The sequence below is a fragment of the Cimex lectularius genome, unplaced genomic scaffold (assembly GCF_000648675.2).
Source record: "Cimex lectularius strain Harlan isolate CLEC.00 unplaced genomic scaffold, Clec_2.1 scaffold16, whole genome shotgun sequence".
Taxonomy (NCBI): domain Eukaryota; kingdom Metazoa; phylum Arthropoda; class Insecta; order Hemiptera; family Cimicidae; genus Cimex; species Cimex lectularius.
Genome location: NW_019392679.1, coordinates 1,801,221 through 1,819,064, shown reverse-complemented (window position 1 = coordinate 1,819,064; position 17,844 = coordinate 1,801,221). Strand labels below are relative to the sequence as shown.

General features: G+C 31.5%; 3 protein-coding genes and 1 long non-coding RNA gene across 7 annotated transcripts in view; 1 reads left to right on the top strand and 3 right to left on the bottom strand.

Annotated features, from left to right (window-relative positions):
* Nucleotides 1-28: 28 nt before the first annotated feature.
* LOC106661352 lies at nucleotides 29-2,707 on the bottom strand. The gene is made up of 5 exons (XM_014384655.2): nucleotides 2,605-2,707; nucleotides 2,433-2,541; nucleotides 579-758; nucleotides 351-516; nucleotides 29-293 (listed from the first exon to the last, which is right to left on the bottom strand). The coding sequence occupies exons 2-5, from the start codon at nucleotides 2,533-2,535 to the stop codon at nucleotides 92-94; spliced, it is 651 nt and encodes a 216-aa protein (XP_014240141.1). The 5' UTR covers nucleotides 2,536-2,541; nucleotides 2,605-2,707; the 3' UTR covers nucleotides 29-91.
* A 2,822-nt stretch (nucleotides 2,708-5,529) lies between these two features.
* Nucleotides 5,530-13,531, top strand: LOC106661350 (gastrula zinc finger protein XlCGF26.1). 2 transcript variants are annotated; one of them, XM_014384652.2, is made up of 9 exons: nucleotides 5,530-6,031; nucleotides 8,369-8,548; nucleotides 8,616-8,769; nucleotides 8,840-8,979; nucleotides 10,054-10,205; nucleotides 10,270-10,467; nucleotides 12,085-12,252; nucleotides 12,310-12,502; nucleotides 12,557-13,531. In XM_014384652.2, the coding sequence occupies exons 1-9, from the start codon at nucleotides 5,909-5,911 to the stop codon at nucleotides 12,899-12,901; spliced, it is 1,653 nt and encodes a 550-aa protein (XP_014240138.1). In that variant the 5' UTR covers nucleotides 5,530-5,908; the 3' UTR covers nucleotides 12,902-13,531. The 2 variants fall into 2 exon arrangements, with proteins under 2 accessions (XP_014240138.1, XP_014240137.1); XM_014384651.2 differs by having other exon boundaries at nucleotides 5,532-6,031; nucleotides 8,837-8,979.
* A 1,064-nt stretch (nucleotides 13,532-14,595) lies between these two features.
* Nucleotides 14,596-15,427, bottom strand: LOC112126465. 2 transcript variants are annotated; one of them, XR_002909986.1, is made up of 3 exons: nucleotides 14,887-15,427; nucleotides 14,700-14,820; nucleotides 14,596-14,635 (listed from the first exon to the last, which is right to left on the bottom strand). It is a non-coding gene; the product is annotated as an uncharacterized LOC112126465 (long non-coding RNA). The 2 variants fall into 2 exon arrangements; XR_002909985.1 differs by having other exon boundaries at nucleotides 14,603-14,643.
* Nucleotides 15,428-15,919: 492 nt separating this feature from the next.
* Nucleotides 15,920-17,844, bottom strand: part of LOC106661348 (E3 SUMO-protein ligase RanBP2-like) — a 29,611-nt gene continuing 27,686 nt past the window's right edge. Inside the window, exons 21-22 of one of the 2 annotated variants that reach the window (XM_024225575.1) lie at nucleotides 16,861-16,994; nucleotides 15,920-16,798 (exon numbers count right to left, since the gene is read on the bottom strand). In XM_024225575.1, coding sequence (XP_024081343.1) covers nucleotides 16,754-16,798; nucleotides 16,861-16,994 — 179 coding nt within the window. In that variant the 3' untranslated portion in view covers nucleotides 15,920-16,753. The remainder of the gene's footprint in view (nucleotides 16,799-16,860; nucleotides 16,995-17,844) is intronic. The other variant, XM_024225576.1, reaches the window with a different exon arrangement.

Here is a 17,844-nt window from a genome sequence, read left to right as displayed (position 1 = left end):
TGTTGTAAATTAATTACAAAAACTAATACTGTATAAATTTGTATATTTAATTTTATTTATTATTAATAATCATTCCAATATAAAATATATATTACAACTGGAGATTGGGATTATGGTATTGAACGTATTTCAGGAGGGCTTCACTGTCCTCACAAACGAAGGGTTTCCTGTGATGACAGGCAACATCATGCCAATGAGTTCCATCACCGTAGAAATTGTTGAGGAGGGCCAAACAGTTTTCAGGCGCTCCGTTCTGGAGTTCCTCCCTGTTATCAGGCTGAGGTTTCTTTAAACTAGAAAGATGATGGATCAGTTAACTTATTAAACTGTCTGTTAAGCGTAATTCTTACCCGCCGGATTCACTCCAGTCATTCTGAGATCTGTCAGTGGTGGGAGGGAGCTTCTGCAAATCGGAAGTCCAGAACCATCCGTTCACGCGGTTCGGCTGTAAGTCTTCTCTGTCACAACCCTTGAAGTCACAGACTCTACCAGACGTCCAGATATATTTGATTTTATCTAAAATTTATAATAAATGTATAGAAGTATTGTTTCAACAGGATAATGTTATTGTATTTCACCTTGTCTTAGGTGATCCTTAATGTATTCATTCTCAGAAGATGTCTGGAGCGACACAGAGTCCATACAACGTTGCCTGCACCAATTTCTTACACCAAGCCAATCCTCTTCCTGGCCAGCAGTGGCAGGGTCCTTCCACGAAAAGAAATATCCCTTTCCATCATGTGTTTCATGAACTTTTCCTATGTATCAGAAAAATGTTCATATTTAAATATACTCATATTAAAATAATTTGCAAGCATACATAGCTATATATTTATAATGTAATTATAATTGTACGTGTAAGTTTTAGTTTCATTCTGGGTTGTTTTCTTCAAAAATTCTATTTGCTTATCAAATTGACAATCAACATTTATGATAATTACAAATAAATTAAAATCTCCAAAGTATGAGCATGTGCAGGATCTTCAGATCTAACTACTTTAATTAAAAAAATTTATTAATGATTCATTATTTAATATTTGAAACAATTTTTATCAATGAATAATTTAAAAAAATAGCTGCATTCAACACATTTGCCTGGCAAAATAGATGTAAACAAATTTCATTTGTCTAGGAGTTGAAAATTGTTATAAATATTCTAGAAATAAGTAAAAACTTTATAAGGTTTAGCAAAGGTTGACTTCATTTTGGAAATGTTATAAATTCATTGAGAAAAAGTTCAATTAATACCAAAATCAAAAGGTTGAATTAGACTTGATAAAGGTATACACTTCTAATAATCTAAAGATGATTTTTTGGCTATTTTGTATCCCCGTTTAAAATGACGAATTTGAAATAGAAAGTTTAGTAAAAATAAAAAGTTTAAATTAAATTAGAGAAGTGTGAAAGGCTCGGAGAAAGTACATCAATTTGATTTTGAAAAGTTCATTTGGGTTTGCAAACATTCAATTTGATTTGTCAAAGTTCAAATCAGTTTGGAAAAAATTCAGTTTGCTTTAAAAAATGTTTGGTTCAGAAAAAGTTAATTTTGTAACAGTTAGTAAAAAGATCAAGTAGATTTGGAAAAATTATAATCCATTGTGAGAATATAAAAAGTTAATTTAATTGAGAAAAAGTTCAATTTGATTTGGAAAAGTTCACTTTGATTTGGAAAAAGTTCAGTTTCATTTTGTAAAAGTTCCATTGGTTTAGAAAAACTTTGATTTGGAAAAAGTTCAATTTATTTTTGAAAAAGTTCACTTGGTTTTGAAAAAGTTTAATTTCATTTGGAAAAAGTTTAATTTCGTTTGGAAAAAGTTCAATTTAATATAGAAAATGTTCACTTTGCGTTGGAAAAACAATTTAGCTCGGAAAAAGTTCAATTTGTCGAGAAAAAGTTCAATTTCATTCTGAAAAAGTTCAGTTGGAAAAGTTCAATTTGATATTTAAAAAAGTTCAAATTGTTTGGGAAAAGTTGCGTTTAGCGTATAAAACGTAAAAAAGTGCAGGTTTAGGTTCAATGTTGGTTGGAAAAAGTTCAATTTGGTTTTAAAAAAGTATAAACTGATTGGAAAAAGTTCAATTTCATTTTGAAAACGTTCGGTTCGTTTGAAAAAATTCAATTTGATTTTTAAAAAAGTTCAAATTGATTGTAAAAAATTGAATTTATCTTGTAAAAAGTTCAATATCATTTGGAAAAAGTTCAGTTTAGCATGTAGAACGATAACTGCCCGAATAAAGTTCAATTTGATTCGGAAAAATGCTGATTTAGAAAAAGTTCAATCTTGGTTGGAAAAAGTTCAATCTTGGTTGGAAAAAGTTCAATTTGGTTTTAAAATAATTCTATTTCACTAGGAAAAAGGTTTGGAAAAAAGTTATTTCTAAAACCACGCCAATATGTGTTAAATCCGAGTTGAAAAGGGTGAAAAGCTCACTTTGTGCACAAAGTGCTGGCACTGGTGGTTCAAGTCTCCTTCCGTTTGGGAACTGAGCGGCAACGGCACCGATGAACACTGCGATCAACGCAATCCTGATCATGCTGACCTGCACAGGAAAACCGAATAAAACAGAAGCGATAATTTTTTTTTTTTTTGACCATGAGCTTACCTCTTCTAGGCGGGACAATACTGAAGGGCCGAGGAAATCCGTCCTCGTATTTATACGCCCTAATTCCAATACAGGGGAATCGTTTTGTTTCACTTCTATTTTGGAATTTTCATTTCATCACAACCTTGGAGAAAGTCGTGGTATGTGATCAATTCAAAAACGGAAACTCCCAATCCGCGGACAACATCGAAAGTGAAAATCGTCCGAACGATTTATGATAATTACGACTAAAATATCGTTTTGGGCCTTCAGTAATTTGTGTTATTTACTTCCGCATAACGTGAAGCAGTAGCACATCTTTCGCGAAAATACGTATGAGTAAAACGTCTATCCTATATGTTCAACAGTTACAAGAAAAGGTTGACTCTTCTTCAAAATGGTGTTTCTCCCTAAATATCTAAATACAATTTATAAATTTTGGAAACGTTAACCGCGTTTTGTTAGTAAACTATAAAAAATTCCATTATGAATCAACAAGGTTGTGCTAGCTGTTGTGAGCGTGTTTCGGAAGTTTGGATTCAAAATTTACGAGTGTTGCCTTCACCATTCTTCTGCTTACTTTTATGCGTTTTCCTTAAAAATTCTTACGTCAGTCGAATAAAGTCTGCAATTTGGAAAAAGTTAAGTTCAATGCAGATAGAAAAGAATTAAATTTAGCTTGACAAAAATTGAATTTGATTTCCGAAATGTTCAATACAGCTAGGAAAAAGTACAAATTCGTTTGGGAAAGGTATAATGCGGTTTGAGAAAAGTTAAATTTGTTTTCGGAAAAATTTTTGTTTCAAATTAGAAAAAGTTCAGTTTGATATGGAAAAGGTTCCGTTCAGTTGGAAAAAAGTTCAATTTACATTGGCTCAAATTGAAGAGGTTTTAAAAAAGTTCAAGTACGTTTGGACAAGGTATAATTCGGTTTGAGAATAGTCAAATTTGGTTTTGGAAAAACTTCAGTTCGAATTAGACAAAGTTCAATTCGATTTGGAAAAAGTTGTAGTTGAGAAAAACTTCGATTTAATTTGGAAAAAATTCTAGTTAAGAAAAATTTCGATTTGATTTCGAAAAAGTTCCGTTCAGTTGGAAAAAAGTTCAATTTACATTGGCAAAAATTGAAGTGGTTTTTGGAAAAGTTCAGTACAGGCCAGGAAAAAGTTCAATTTCGATTGACAAAAATTGGATTTGATTTTGGAAAATTTCAGTACAGCTAAGAAAAATTTCACAGAGATTTGGAAAATGTACTCTGTAGTTTGACAATAGTTAATTTGATCACATTTTCTGTTAATCAGACAAAACAGTTCATCATCGTAAAAAAAAATCTTTCAACATTTCATAGATGATTTTGTAAGAATGGTCTAAACAATTTTGTACAAATTGGTTGAAAAATTGTTTAAAAATAACTATTTCTTCACCACCTAATCCATGGTTTAAAGCTAAATTTCCTCACATTATTTCGTCATGCAGTTGGTCTTGTCAGCAACGAGATTCAATCGTGTTTACCACAGGTAAAAGTGTTGGCATATTTAAAAATATCACACAAATTATTTTTTGAAAATTTCATAGATTAGTTTTATCATTCTAATTATTATTGCATTTAATTTGCTACTGCATAAATTGTGAGGAAATCTTATTCTTCAAACTGGAGTGAAATATTCCAAAGTACGATTTCCTAGATATCCAGAAAAAACATACTATGAAAGCAGAATGTTGATTATTGCTGGTGTTATACAAGCAAAATTAAATGATGTCAATAAAAAATTATGTAAAAAAATGGTCAAAGAGGGAAACGGCATTATTTACAAAGCGTAAATAAAATGATGGTGGCACTGATGATGGAGTTTCATGTGTGGGGTAGGCTTAAGTAAGAAGTGTACAGAGTATGCATTGAGGACAGAAACCACCTGATTGTAATTATTCGGGAATCATGTGAAGAGATGAAAGCCACCGATGAAGAGAATCAAAGGGCTACATCAACGGTGCTGACCAACACCTGGTGTGTTTTGCAAGGAGGCCAGTTCCAACAACTTTTATCATTAAAAAAAAATCTAATATTCATCTTTATTGTAATTTGTATTGTTTTTTAACAGTTTTTGTGGTCTTAATAAGATACTTGTCAATGTAGAAAGTGCATTAGCCTTAGGCAATTTAATGCTGATTCCAAAAATGCAGTCAAATGTTGAAAAAAAAAGTGTAAAAGTAGAGAAAATTGGGCTCTTATTATAAAAAACGTGATTTTCTCAACAAAAATAAATTAAATAAAATGGCATATGTCTGGATCAGGTTGAGCTAAAAATGTGTGGTTGGTGGATTTAACAACATTTTTGGTTTAGTTTCACCACCATGAGTGTACTCTTCTACTTGCAATACAACCTGTATTGAACTGTATTTCTCTGAGTTTAGCCCTTTCTAACTGAAGCAATGAATTTTGGTGAGGGTTCTTTTAGCTTAGGGTTAGTGAGCCTAGAACTTATAAAGTTTATCCATTCCCCCTTTGGTCTTTTTTTGGTTCCATTTTGTGAAGAAGGATTTAGTGTTTGTTTTGGTTCATGGCCCCAAGAATAGGGGGATATATATGATTTTGCATATCCTCTTCTGGCCAGTGGCTGCGTTTTCATTACCCAAAATTCCCTTATGTCCTGGAACTCAAGATATCATCAGGTTTTAGAGATTTTAGATGTATTCACTGACTAATTTGTGATTTTTTTATATGCTAATGTTTTAATAACTGCTTTGCTATCCAATCTTAATAGAATTTTTTTTGACAGTGCAACCTCTACATTTTCTGAAGATTTTCTAAGTCACAAGCGTTGTTGGCATGTTTTTCTCACATAGTAGGAAATCGTTTTGACCCTTCTCTTTATGATTTCTATTTTTTTAAGTCAAGATCAAAATTTGTGCAGTGCACATACGAACCTCAGGAGGTGAAGCGAAGTCAGGCGCCTCACTTCGAACAATGACGTCGGTTTATTGCTTGACGTGCTGCTATCTCGAGACCATGGACGAACTTCCATTTTCGACACATTAACTTTGTTGTGTTTCCATTTTTATGTTTTGAGCGTTATCTCACATCTAAAATAAATAAACGCTTTTTTTCGGTCACCTTCGGAGGCGATTTACGCAGCGGGGAACTTTCCGCGTTTTTATTTGAAACCCGTTCCGTCTCACTTAATAGGAGGGAAAAAATAGTGAAGTCTTATGTTTACATCCGCCATGGACGACGACTTTGCATGTTTAGTCGTGGATTTCATCTGTGTTGGTGCCTACTTCGTTTCGCGGTGGAGGTCGTTTTGAACAAGCGAGACCCTACGACGACATGGACGGGATGGAGTTGTGCCGACTCTGCGCCCTCGAGAAGGATTACCTTTTGTGCATTTACGGCGAGGAAGGAAACAGACTGTGCATCGAGGCCAAAATTAAAAAATGCCTCAACATCGAGGTACAACGACTTCAATTTTAAAATTTCACGTAAAAAGTTGTCCGTCATGTCCACCGGAGGGAAACCTCAAGTTGATGCACTGTTCTCAAGGGGTTAATGGGATTTTTGGGTTTTCTGCATTTATCGTGGAAAACATACTAATAAGGATTAAATAATACTAAACATATAACACTGTTTCAACGCATTTTGTTAAATTTTTACATACAGTATGGAATTCACATGTCATACATCATTTTTGTCCCCGGTGTTCGTCCATTTCACGTTTTGATAAATGCGTTTCTCCCACTGATAAAAACGGTTTATAACATAATAAACATGGACATAAGTTAGTAGAGTGCTATAAACTATTCAAATGTCAAATTACTGCAGGGCCAAACTTCAACAAGTTAACTTATAAGTGAAAAACTATTAGCTTCTAAGTTCACATATCTTGTTGATAAATGGAATTGCATCTTCAGTCTATAATTCAAAACTTTAAGATGACAAATGGACCACTGGGCACAACTTCCACAAGTTGTCTTCTGACTAGATGACTGTTCACAAAGTGTTATTTGGGATTCTTAGTTTTTCCTCCTTCTGACTTTGCTTATTGAGTGAAAAACTATTAGCTTCTAATATAAGTTCGCAGAGCTTGTGGATAAATGGAATTACATCTTCAGTTTAGAATTCGAAACTATTCAGATGTCAAATGACTGCTGGGCCAAACTTCAACAAGTTCTCTTGTGGTTATTTATCAGTTTTGTCACAGCGTTGGTTGAAAGTTACTTAGTTTTACTCGTACTGCTTTTTTTTTGCCCGTAGTCACATTGTGGGAACTGGCTAAATAAACGTTGCATCGTTAAATAGTTCAAATAGTCAAATGTTTTTTGACATTTGTGTCTCAAAACATAGTTTGACAATGGTAGTTTCTCTTGTACTTCCTCTGCTTATTGAGGAAAAAAACTATAGGTCCTATAATTGGTTTTTGGAGCTTGTGGATAAATACAATTTTATTTTCAGTATAGAATTCAAAAATATTCATTTGTCAAATGACCTCTGGGCAAATGGTCATGGCAATTAATTGTTAATCTTGGCTTTTGTACTGTCTGTATGGCTTGACATATTGGGCAAAAATGCTGATAAAAATGATTATTAAGCTATTATGCATTAACATATGTAGGCTAATTTTGCATAAATGGGATTTAGCTTTCAATATACAATTTAAAACTAACGTCCAATAACATTTCTGGTGGTTAATACTTCAGCAAATTATCAATGAATCACCGTTATTAAATTAAGCACCCTGAGGTTGTTGCTGGCGGACCACTTGGCCGAGTCTTAATTGACATCAATTGAGCAAAAACTTTCACATTTGATGTTATTTTAAACAAAGATGCCTTGCATTTCAGAAAAGATTCTGAAGATATTAATTATGGAATATTTGTTTCCATTTAATCTGGGTTCATTAAAATTTGTTCAATGCGAAACATATCATGAGAGGACTAAAAACTAGATTGAACACTCAAAAAGATGACAAATTTAGTTAAAACTAAAAAAATTGAAATAAGTAAATTTATTTAGAAGTGTTTAATGGTCTTGAATCGGAAATCATTTGAAAATGCTGCCAACCTATGTTACAAATTAATATAATGAGTATTAATAATAATCAAACATAATTCTAATTATAACATTAATTTTTTAAGATATAGTTTAAATCATAAATCTTCATTTCATTTAGTGACACACATTTAGTTACATTTGCATAAGTTTGTCAGTTTTATGATAAGTAATTCTAGGAATTTCATTGTTAGGAACATTTATTTATTTTTTAATACAAGTTAAATTAGATTGTAAATAAAAAATTTTGCTTGCTTATAGAGCTTAGGCAAGTTTATCCATTTTCTATCGTCCTGGTTTACTTATTCTTACTGTTTTGGCATTTTGCCATTTACATTATAGTAACAGTACGCAAATTTTTATAAATGAATATGTGAAAATATACATACATGAACCAGGATGAACGGAAACGGACAAATGACAATTTTAGGAAGTATTGTTTTTACCTATAAAATATGGAGTTTTTTTGTTTTCTGTGGTCAGAACATGGAACAAAACAACCAGTTTTTTGTACAAGTATATATTTTGGGACTCTCATGTCCTCTCATCGGCGACAACTAAAAATTAATATTTCAAATGTAAAATTAGTTACATTAAAATGAGAATGTTGAGACATATGAATTGGTTGTTAACCGTTCCCGAGCCTTGAAGGATGTGCTTAAACCTGACTACAGATTACAATGAACAAAACGAGATAAATCTTTAATTTTTTTTTAAAGATGGTGTACAAATTTATTTTAGCTAGCTGACAGGGAGAACCTTCCAAAATCCATCTGTTTAGAATGTTGTACAAAGCTAGATGCATTTGATGAGTTTCTCGACAGCACTTTATCAGCACAAACAACACTTAACATTATTTTTCCAGAAAAGTCAAAATTTAAGAATGAACTTCCTATATCTACAACCAACAATGTTATAGAGGTGTGTTACATAGTACAAATTGGCTCACCTTAATGGTATTATTATTTTTTCATTTTTTGTTCCTTAGAGAGTAATGAAAAATCATGAATCAGAAGAAGAATTTGATGATGAGTCTGAAGAAATACCCTTCACAATTGATTCTTCAAACAGCGATGTTTTGTTGAAAGTACAGGACGCCCAATTCATCGTCCAAAAGCAAGACGGGAATCAAATTAGCAATCGTAAGTTGATGTTTTTTTAATAATATTGTATAAAAATTTTATGCGATGTAATATATTGTTTTTAAAGTAGCCAATAGTGAAATAACGCCAAGTGAAGAATCCAGTAGCTACAAATGTGAAACTAATGAAACCAGCAGCGATCCGGATTCAGATAACGGAAAAGCAAAGGATTGGGAACCTCAAAATTGGCTGTGTTCAGATTGTTCAGAGGTGGGTGTTTTATATTTTATAATGCAGAGTGAACAGAGTGAATCTAAACCCAGATGGCAAGGGTCACGAGCGGGATTTGAACCCATAACCTTGGTTAAATACAGGGTTCAAATCCTACTTGTGACACTTCCCCTTTCATCTCAACCAAGGCCTTAGATTAAAAGTACAATTAATTGAAATAATTAATACAGTCAATTATGACTACTAAATATATATGTCGGTTATTATTACATTGAAGCAAAAATATGGAAAGGAAAGGAGCATGTGGATCCATCCCATATTATCAGAGTTTGAAGAGAGGGTTTTTTAATATGTTGTGACCTCAAGGAAGAAGAAGGGAATTTTTAAATTTAAGCCATATCTATAGACTCTTTTACAAGCTTCTTAGCTGTGGAATTTCTCATTTCCCAAACTAATCGCCTTTCTGCAACAGTCTGTACAAGGGTTTCGTATGAATTGTATACATCCTTATACTTAACGAAATTTTATGTAAAAAGAACAATGCTAACATCACTTACCTTACCCAAAGCTTCTCAGACCACCATGTTGTGTGGAAAGAGAGCAAACTACCGTCTGATTACCACTCGTGAACTTAGTTTTTAACTTTCTAAGTTAGTAAAAAAAGTTGATAGTAAAAATAATACTTCCAAGATCACATTATTTAAAAATTAAACAACTCAAATGGAAACTTAAACACACAAAGTGCACTTTTTACCATGATCTAATAAGGTAGATTATAAAATTACTCACCTTTTAGGTTAAAATTATTCTCTCCACATTAAAAACATACTAAAATGAATTTATGAAGAAATATAAGTGTATTGTTATTATAACAAAACTCAATTAAATTTTGAGATTTCTTATTAATGGGGTAATATGATATACCTGGTATAATTTGGTAATTTCTGATCATTTTGGTCTGCATATCTATCAGATCAAAACATTTAGAAAGTGTGACCAAATGACTTGATTCAGAAAGACAGATGCAGATATGCAGACCTAAAAAAGAAATCTACAGAGTTATTTAATAGATACATTGTGTTACCCATCTCAGTTTAATTTTTTAAATTCTAGGAATTTACTTCAGTTGACGATTTACGTTTGCATCATGCCAATGAGCATAAACAAGATCCCCGGTACATGTGTGCTTACTGTTCTAAGCTCTTCCTAGTTTTCAATGGCTTTATTACACACATTAAAAGACATAAAAACGGGTTAAAATACAGGTTTGCAGATCTATTAAATAAAATATTAAATATGTCACATCTATTAAATATGGATATGTTCTAGCTGTGATGATTGTGGAAAAGGGTTTTCTAATAAGAAAGTATTGGAATCACACCGCCTTACACATTCCGATGTCAAACCGTATGTTTGTCAAGAGTGCGGCAAGTGTTTTAGGCAGCAGAGTGCTCTTTATATTCACAGTCGATGTCATTTGCCTGATGCTGTAAAAAATAAATATCCTTGTGACCAATGTAACAAACAGTAAGTTTTAGTTATCATATATTTGTTGAAGTTAAAGTGTAATATTTTATAGTTGGATTAAGTATGTTATTATGAATACTCGTGATATTCAGAATTGATTGAGTAATTATGATATTTCATATCATGTCAGGTCTGAATCTCAAATTCATGAAAGTTGAATTTGGTTTCAGTACAGTCAGAAAAAAGTTGTGTGTTTGAAAAAAGTTCAATTTGGTTTTAGAAAAGTCTAATATAGTTTGATAAGTTTAACTTGGATCGATAAAAGTTCAATTTAAATTGAATTTAGTTTTAGAAAAAGTTCAGTTCAGAGTTTAGCTTGGAGGTAGTTGTCGAATTGTGTTGTTGAAAAGTTCAGTTTATGTTGACAAAAATTAAATTTGACTGTGGAAAAAGTATAATTTCAGTTTAAAAAGAATGTGTGGTGTTTAGTGACTTAGTCAATGATTATTCGGAGATCATGAGATGTGGCCTGGTGTGATGTAAGTTTTTAGAATTGTGAATAATATCGTGACAATCATTCTTGTGTGTCGTGTTGAGAGTGCTCAAGACTGGCACATCTACACGGAAAACAAACACTTTGAGCCCTGAAGATGATCTCAATAAAGATCGAAACGTTGGCACGATAAAGAAAATGCTTTTCTGAAAACCTACATCACACCAGACTGCATCTCATTTAATAAATAATAGTTAAATAATAATAAATAATCATTTAAAAAGAATAGTTAAATTTGGGTTTTGAAAAAGTTAATCAGAAAATGTTGAGAATTAGGTTGGCAAAAGTTGAATTTGATTCTGGAAACAGTAAATGCAGTTTAAGCTCAGTTCAAATTAGAAAACATTCAATTTAATTGGGAAGAAGTTGAATTTGTTTTTGGAAAAAGTATTAAGCAGTTTGAGAATAGTCAAAGTTCAGTTCATTTGGAAAAAGTTTAGTTTAGATTGGGAAAAATTAAATTTGGTTTTGGAAAAGCTCAATACACCTTGGAATAAGTTCAAACAGATTTAGAAAAAGTTTAGTTTGATTTAGAAAAAGTTAAATTGAGATTTGAAAAAGTTTAATTACTTTCGAAAAAGTCAGATCGACTTCAAAAAAGTTGAATTACATTGGAAAAAGTCAGATAGACTTCAAAAAAGTTGAATTACATTTGGAAAAAGTCAGATAGACTTCAAAAAAGTTGAATTAGGTTGGAAAAAGTTTATTTGATTTGGGAAAAAGTTGAATTTGTCTGGAAAAAGTTCAATTTAGTTAGACAAAACTTGAATTTGATTTTGGAAAAAGTTGAATTAGGTTGAAAAAAAAAATCTAATTACATAGGAAACATTTCAGTTTGGATTGGCAAAAGATGAAGTGGGTTAGAAAAAGTTCAATTTCTATCCGCAAAAATTAAATTAAGGTTTTGAAAAGTTAGGTACAGCTAGGAATAATTTCGAGTAGATTTGGAAAAGTTGAATTAGGTTGGAAAAAGTTCAGTTTAGATTGGTAAAAATTGAATTTGGTTTTGGAAAAAATCTAATTTGTTTTGAGATAAGAAAGTTGAGTTGAAAAAAGTTAATTTGGGAGTTGAAAAGTTTAATTAGACTGTGGAAAGTTATATTAAGTTGACATTATTGTTACAGGTTTTCTAGCAAGCCCAATTTGGTGACACACATGAGGATTCATACCGGTGTTCGGAATTTTACGTGTGACCAATGTGGAAAAAGTTTTATTCAAAAAGGAAATCTTGACGCCCACCTTCTGACCCATTCCCATGATAAACCTTTCTCCTGTGAAGTTTGTAATAAAAGGCAAGACACGTCATGTAGTGAATAATGGTCTTAGCTTAACATAACAATTATTTGCAGATTTAAAACAGGGATGCAAGTACGGAAACATCACTCGGTGCACACCGGAGCAAAACCACACCAATGTGATGTATGTGGAAGAACTTTCAGGGAGAAAGGCACGCTGAGGGAACACCACAGGATTCACAGCGGTGCAATGCCGTTTACATGTGAATTTTGTGGAAAGGCATTTAGATTCAAAGGAATACTTACAGTAAGTAAATACCATTTGTGTATAAATGATGATATAATTGAAATATTTTTGTAGACGCACAGAAGGCAGCATACCGGAGAAAGGCCCTATTCCTGTGTAGAATGCCAACACCACTTCACAAACTGGCCAAATTACAACAAGCACATGAAGAGAAGACACGGGATCAACACGAGTCGCTCGGCACGTACTGAGAAACAAATCACACCTCCACCGCCCCCGCCCCCACAACAAATCATCACCGGTACATACCAAGACATCCAAACTCCTGATTTGTACACAAACATTTCTACACAGAACATAAACCAGAACCTTCCTACTTACATGGCTTATAATGTGTACAGTCTCTCTCAGGAGACACCGCTCGATCCGACTTCAACTATAGACATACTTCCAAGATAATCTAATGTTTGCAATAATTGAGGCCATTATGGACAAAATGCCTCTATTTTTGTATAATTTTAATGAATTTTGTTTTAGCCTAGTGCTTGAATTTTACAAATTGACTGTTACAAAGCTTGAGCCCACTCTAAAAGGGTTATCGCCACAACTAAAAAATGTTTTTGTTAAAAACAAATTTTATATTTATGTCTTGATAAAAATTATGTAGCTACATATAGAAAAACCAGGATGGTTTTCAGTAGCTTTTTAGCAACCGTTATGTTAATTAAGTTTTTAAAAAACTACATATATATTTCCTTATGTAAAATGTTTATTATTTTGCCCCACCTAGAAAAAAATTTGGTGGTTTTTAAACATGAATCGTAGAAATAAATTAAAAATTAGTTTCAAGGTTTTCCTGAATATTTCCATAAAAAATTGTTCTTTACCCCATTCCCACCTTAAAAAACCTTGAAATTGAATTTTGTAATCTCGTACACGAATCTAAATACATAAAGGTTTAAATACATTTATATTTTACTGGAAATACATGCTGGTCAGAAAAACAGCACTTTTTTGACGGTTTTATTTGTTCTGTTTCATTCCTAATAACTTAAGAAATTAAAATTGTGCATTGTTTGTTTTTTTTAATTATGTGCCAAATGTTCCTTAAAATCCATATTGTATAATATTTGCAGTAATAGATGATAGCAGCAAAGATAACTGTGTGGAAATACAATTTATTTGTCAAGATTGATAATCGTAAGTTCCCGAACTCACTTTTTTCTAAAAATTTTATTTATTTAATCACATTCCTACAAAACATTTATGTTCAAACAAAAGCAATTTAGACCCATTTATATTTTTCATTTCAATAAATGAAAATTTGAATAAAAAAGAAACAACTGAAAAAGAAAATTAATTTTCTATTATATCCAATTAAAAATTCTATATTATGAATATACTCTAGTTGATAAGCTTTTTTTTAAGTGATTGAATTATTTTCTTATGCTAGTTATTAATACGCATTTTGCCATAACTGGAATTTGTTTTGTAAATAGTATCAGAATCAAACAATAGATGGCCATAAGCACCAACATTCTACCCATAAGTTGGTGCAAATTATATTGAAATGTGATGCCTGCAATGAAAATGGTAAATATAAATGAAGTCTGAAAAAAATGACTTCTTGGGTTGTGTATCAAAATGAAAATATTAGTACATAGCATATAAGGGGCCAGAATTAAAGTTTACAAGTAGGACTGAATAATATGATTATGAACTTGTGCATAGAGCTGCTGGATACATATTTTATGTGATATATGTAAGTAATATAAAATTATTTTAAACTGTGTGTACATTATAAACGTAACTATGTAGCAAGAATGATTTTTTCTTTATATATACATATATAGATTTGAATTTAATTTATTTTCTGCCTTTATTTTTCTGTAATTGAATCATTTTTCAACCCCACCTTATGAGTTTTCCCTCCTTTTGCCATTTTTCAAATGTCGTGTAATCGGTTTGGATTCTCGACGACAATTGAAATGGCGACAGAAAGCTTTAGTGAAGTGTACTTCATTTTTAAATCATTAATTCACTACTTTCGTGGTCTGCTTGAGAGGGTTGAGATGGGGAGTTGATGTCCGAGTGGATCGAGATCACGATAGCTCAGGTGGGAGAGCAGCGACGTATCTAGCCAAAGGTTGTGGGTTTGAATCCCTCTCGTGCCATTAACTTTTTTCATCTCAACTAAAAACCTTAATTAATTGACAATGGAACATAATAATCTTTAATAACTGGCGGTAAACCTTACAGTTGGTATGGTATCTTCCCTGGGATGGTCAAATAAATACATTGTGCAATTTTTCATTGAAGTCGGAGCAAGATGATTAATATTGCAGCTTGGTAATTTCCAATCATTTGCCCTTGTTATTCTAGAAAGACCAATCTATAGTTGCAACAGTATTTATCAAATTGACGACTTTCCGCTTAATGCTTACACTGATGGACGTTTAATTCAGTTATTTCTGATAGTTTTAGCCTTTCACCATTATAAGTAGTAGGAGTTTTCTGTGTAACCAGGTTTCATTTACAAGTACTCTGAAAAAAGCGTCAGTATTCCTTTGATGAACTTTTTTGGCTTGTTCCATGTACATCATGACCTTTTTTCTTTTAATCCAGACGAATTAAAAGTTGTTGATTTTGTGTTCATGGGTTTTTCTTGTTAATATCATATTTGTAAATTTCTATTTTCAAGTCCAATTTTACCTGTGTCATGAGGTACTTTTCTGAATCGTTGAGGGTTTTTGGTAGCATTAGGAGGGGTGAGGTGTGCAGTACTTAAAATGCAATAATAAAATATTAAAAATAGTGGCCACTCATAATTGTACGGTAAAGGTCGCGAGTTTGAAACAAGAGGCTATGCATTCATTTGAACTTGACATGTACCTATAATTTTTTTTTCTTTCTAAAGTACTAACACCCTAAGGGTACATGTTCGGTTCATATAACCTCATAGTTGAAATACCCTTGTTTACAAAAAAATTTACATTTTATTTTTGTTTTACTATTTTTTAAAATCACTGGTATTTTAAGAATTAAATATGTGACTGGGAATAAACCAAAATTATTAGTTCATTAAATTTAACCAAGGAATAAGAGAAAAACAAACTATACAATTACTTTTTGTACTGGCTACGTGCACGTACAAAGCAATATTTTTCTGTAATTGAGGAATAAACAAAGACAGAAAATAAATAAAACAGCATTTTTTAAGAGTAATTATTTATTTTAACGCCATAAATTACTAACATTTTATCTACACAGTTAAAGTGGCTGGCATTTGAGACAAAATAAAACCGGCATTTTTAAACAAACTGATTTTGTCTTTCATTCAGACCTGGCTTAATAAAATTTAAATTTGCAAATAATTACATGCTAAATATCAACCATAGAATATTAAATATACTCCTTAACTTGAAAATAAGAATACGAATGTACAGATCAAAGCAAACAGCTACACAATATTACTAATTTTTTTTTTTTAAATAACACCACAATATGTAAGAAGGGGTGCTATAGTGCCTAGCCTAGTATTTGTATGCTGATAAAAGGAAATCGTAAACTCCAGTGAAAAAAATTAAATCCACTTTTGAATGATGAAATACACCACTGGTTTGTGGTATCATTTGAGATCTGTCCAAAAAACTTTTTTTTAAAGATTAATTTGCTATCTTCTGGAATACTTATATTTAAATAAAAAAACATTTGGAATAGAACAGTTTTTCTATTGCAATTACATCTTAACAGGCCTGATTTCTCATAACTAGATGTTATCTAGGCACTTGGAACGTCACATCAAGTTCAGAAGACAATTTTATAGCACATCAAAAATTTTCACTTTTCACTTAATTTAATATTTTATGAAATTTCGGCTGTCCTAATATTTATTTTTCTTCAGTATTTTTAGTTAATAATCTATTCTTTTTTCATCTAGTTCCAACCCTCAATTATTCTAATTAATGTAATGTATGATAATTTTATTTTAACACGGAACAGAAAATTGTTTTCTTAAAAGATCAATAATACTATAACATGAAAAAGACAAAAGAATAAATATTTCAACCCCAATTTAAATATCTACACTGTTAAGTTCTTCAAGGTAAAAAGAAATTTTATATTAGAGAAAAAGTCAAAATTTCAAAATAGTTAATTTTGAAAATAGAATACACCAATTTTTATATTACATTATTGGATATATTTTATTTGTGAAAAATTATCATCATAGGCCTTCCTTACATTTTTTGTTACAATGATTGAAATTTTTTTACAATTTTTACTTTTTCACCTACCACCAAATGAAATTCCTCAATTACCAGGCTCACGGTCACAGTCTGACTCTATGTTTTCATCCTGAAAAACATTTCAACTGTTTATAACACCTCTAATAAAAAAGATAACAAAGTTAATATTACATCAGATTCACAGCCGGCACAGCCTGGGCATTTTGGACGTTGTAAATACGCATAAAAATTTGGAGGCAATTGTAATGCAAGGGCTTTTTGCCTGAGATCATCGGGGACTTTAAGTTCAAAAACCACTTCGAAATCTACAACACACATACACAAAAGAATGCCCATTTATTAAAAATAAATAAATCAACTTGTATGTTGCATTTTAATAGATTACAAGATCAGATTAGTAAATTTTAGACAGAATTTAAGTAAAATTTATAAATCCATAGTAATTGAAACTTTTTTTGCATCTAAAGAAGGCACTGTATAAAAAATCAACCTATAATTATTAATTATGACAAAAACAGATTAAGTAATTGGTACTTTTCTCGGCCTGCCACATATTTATACAAAATTATAATCGAGTCTGTACTGTTCAATTGATTAGTTAATATCACGCCCGTAACAGAAGATAAATGTTAAATGTATAATGTACAAATAAATTATATTTATATGGGAGGGAGGGGGCATTTGACTCAGGTTTTATACGTCAGTATAAACAGTTTATGTTATTTAGGAAATACATGCTACCCAATTTAGACCACTCAGGCAAAGGAATAAATTTATTTTGGATTAATGGAGAATAATACAAGTTGTATAGAATACAAGCAGTGAAAAAGACATTAATTAATATTTGTGAACCATAGATTGCAAACACAAATAAGACTGATATTATATAGTGCACTTATCTGCCTTAATGTGTTAACAATGCAAGTTTTGATTTAGATCTTTAAATGGTTAAAAATTAAAAAATAGATTATTTAGAAATCGTGAGATGCGGTCTGGTGTAATGTAGGTTTTAGAAAAAAAACCTACATCACACCAGTCCGCATCTCACGATTTCTGAATAATCATCAACTAAAGGTCACTAATCACCACACATTAAAAAAAAGTTTTTTGTAATGTTTTTAATTACTGGTTATGTGCATAAGTTTCTTTTTGTTT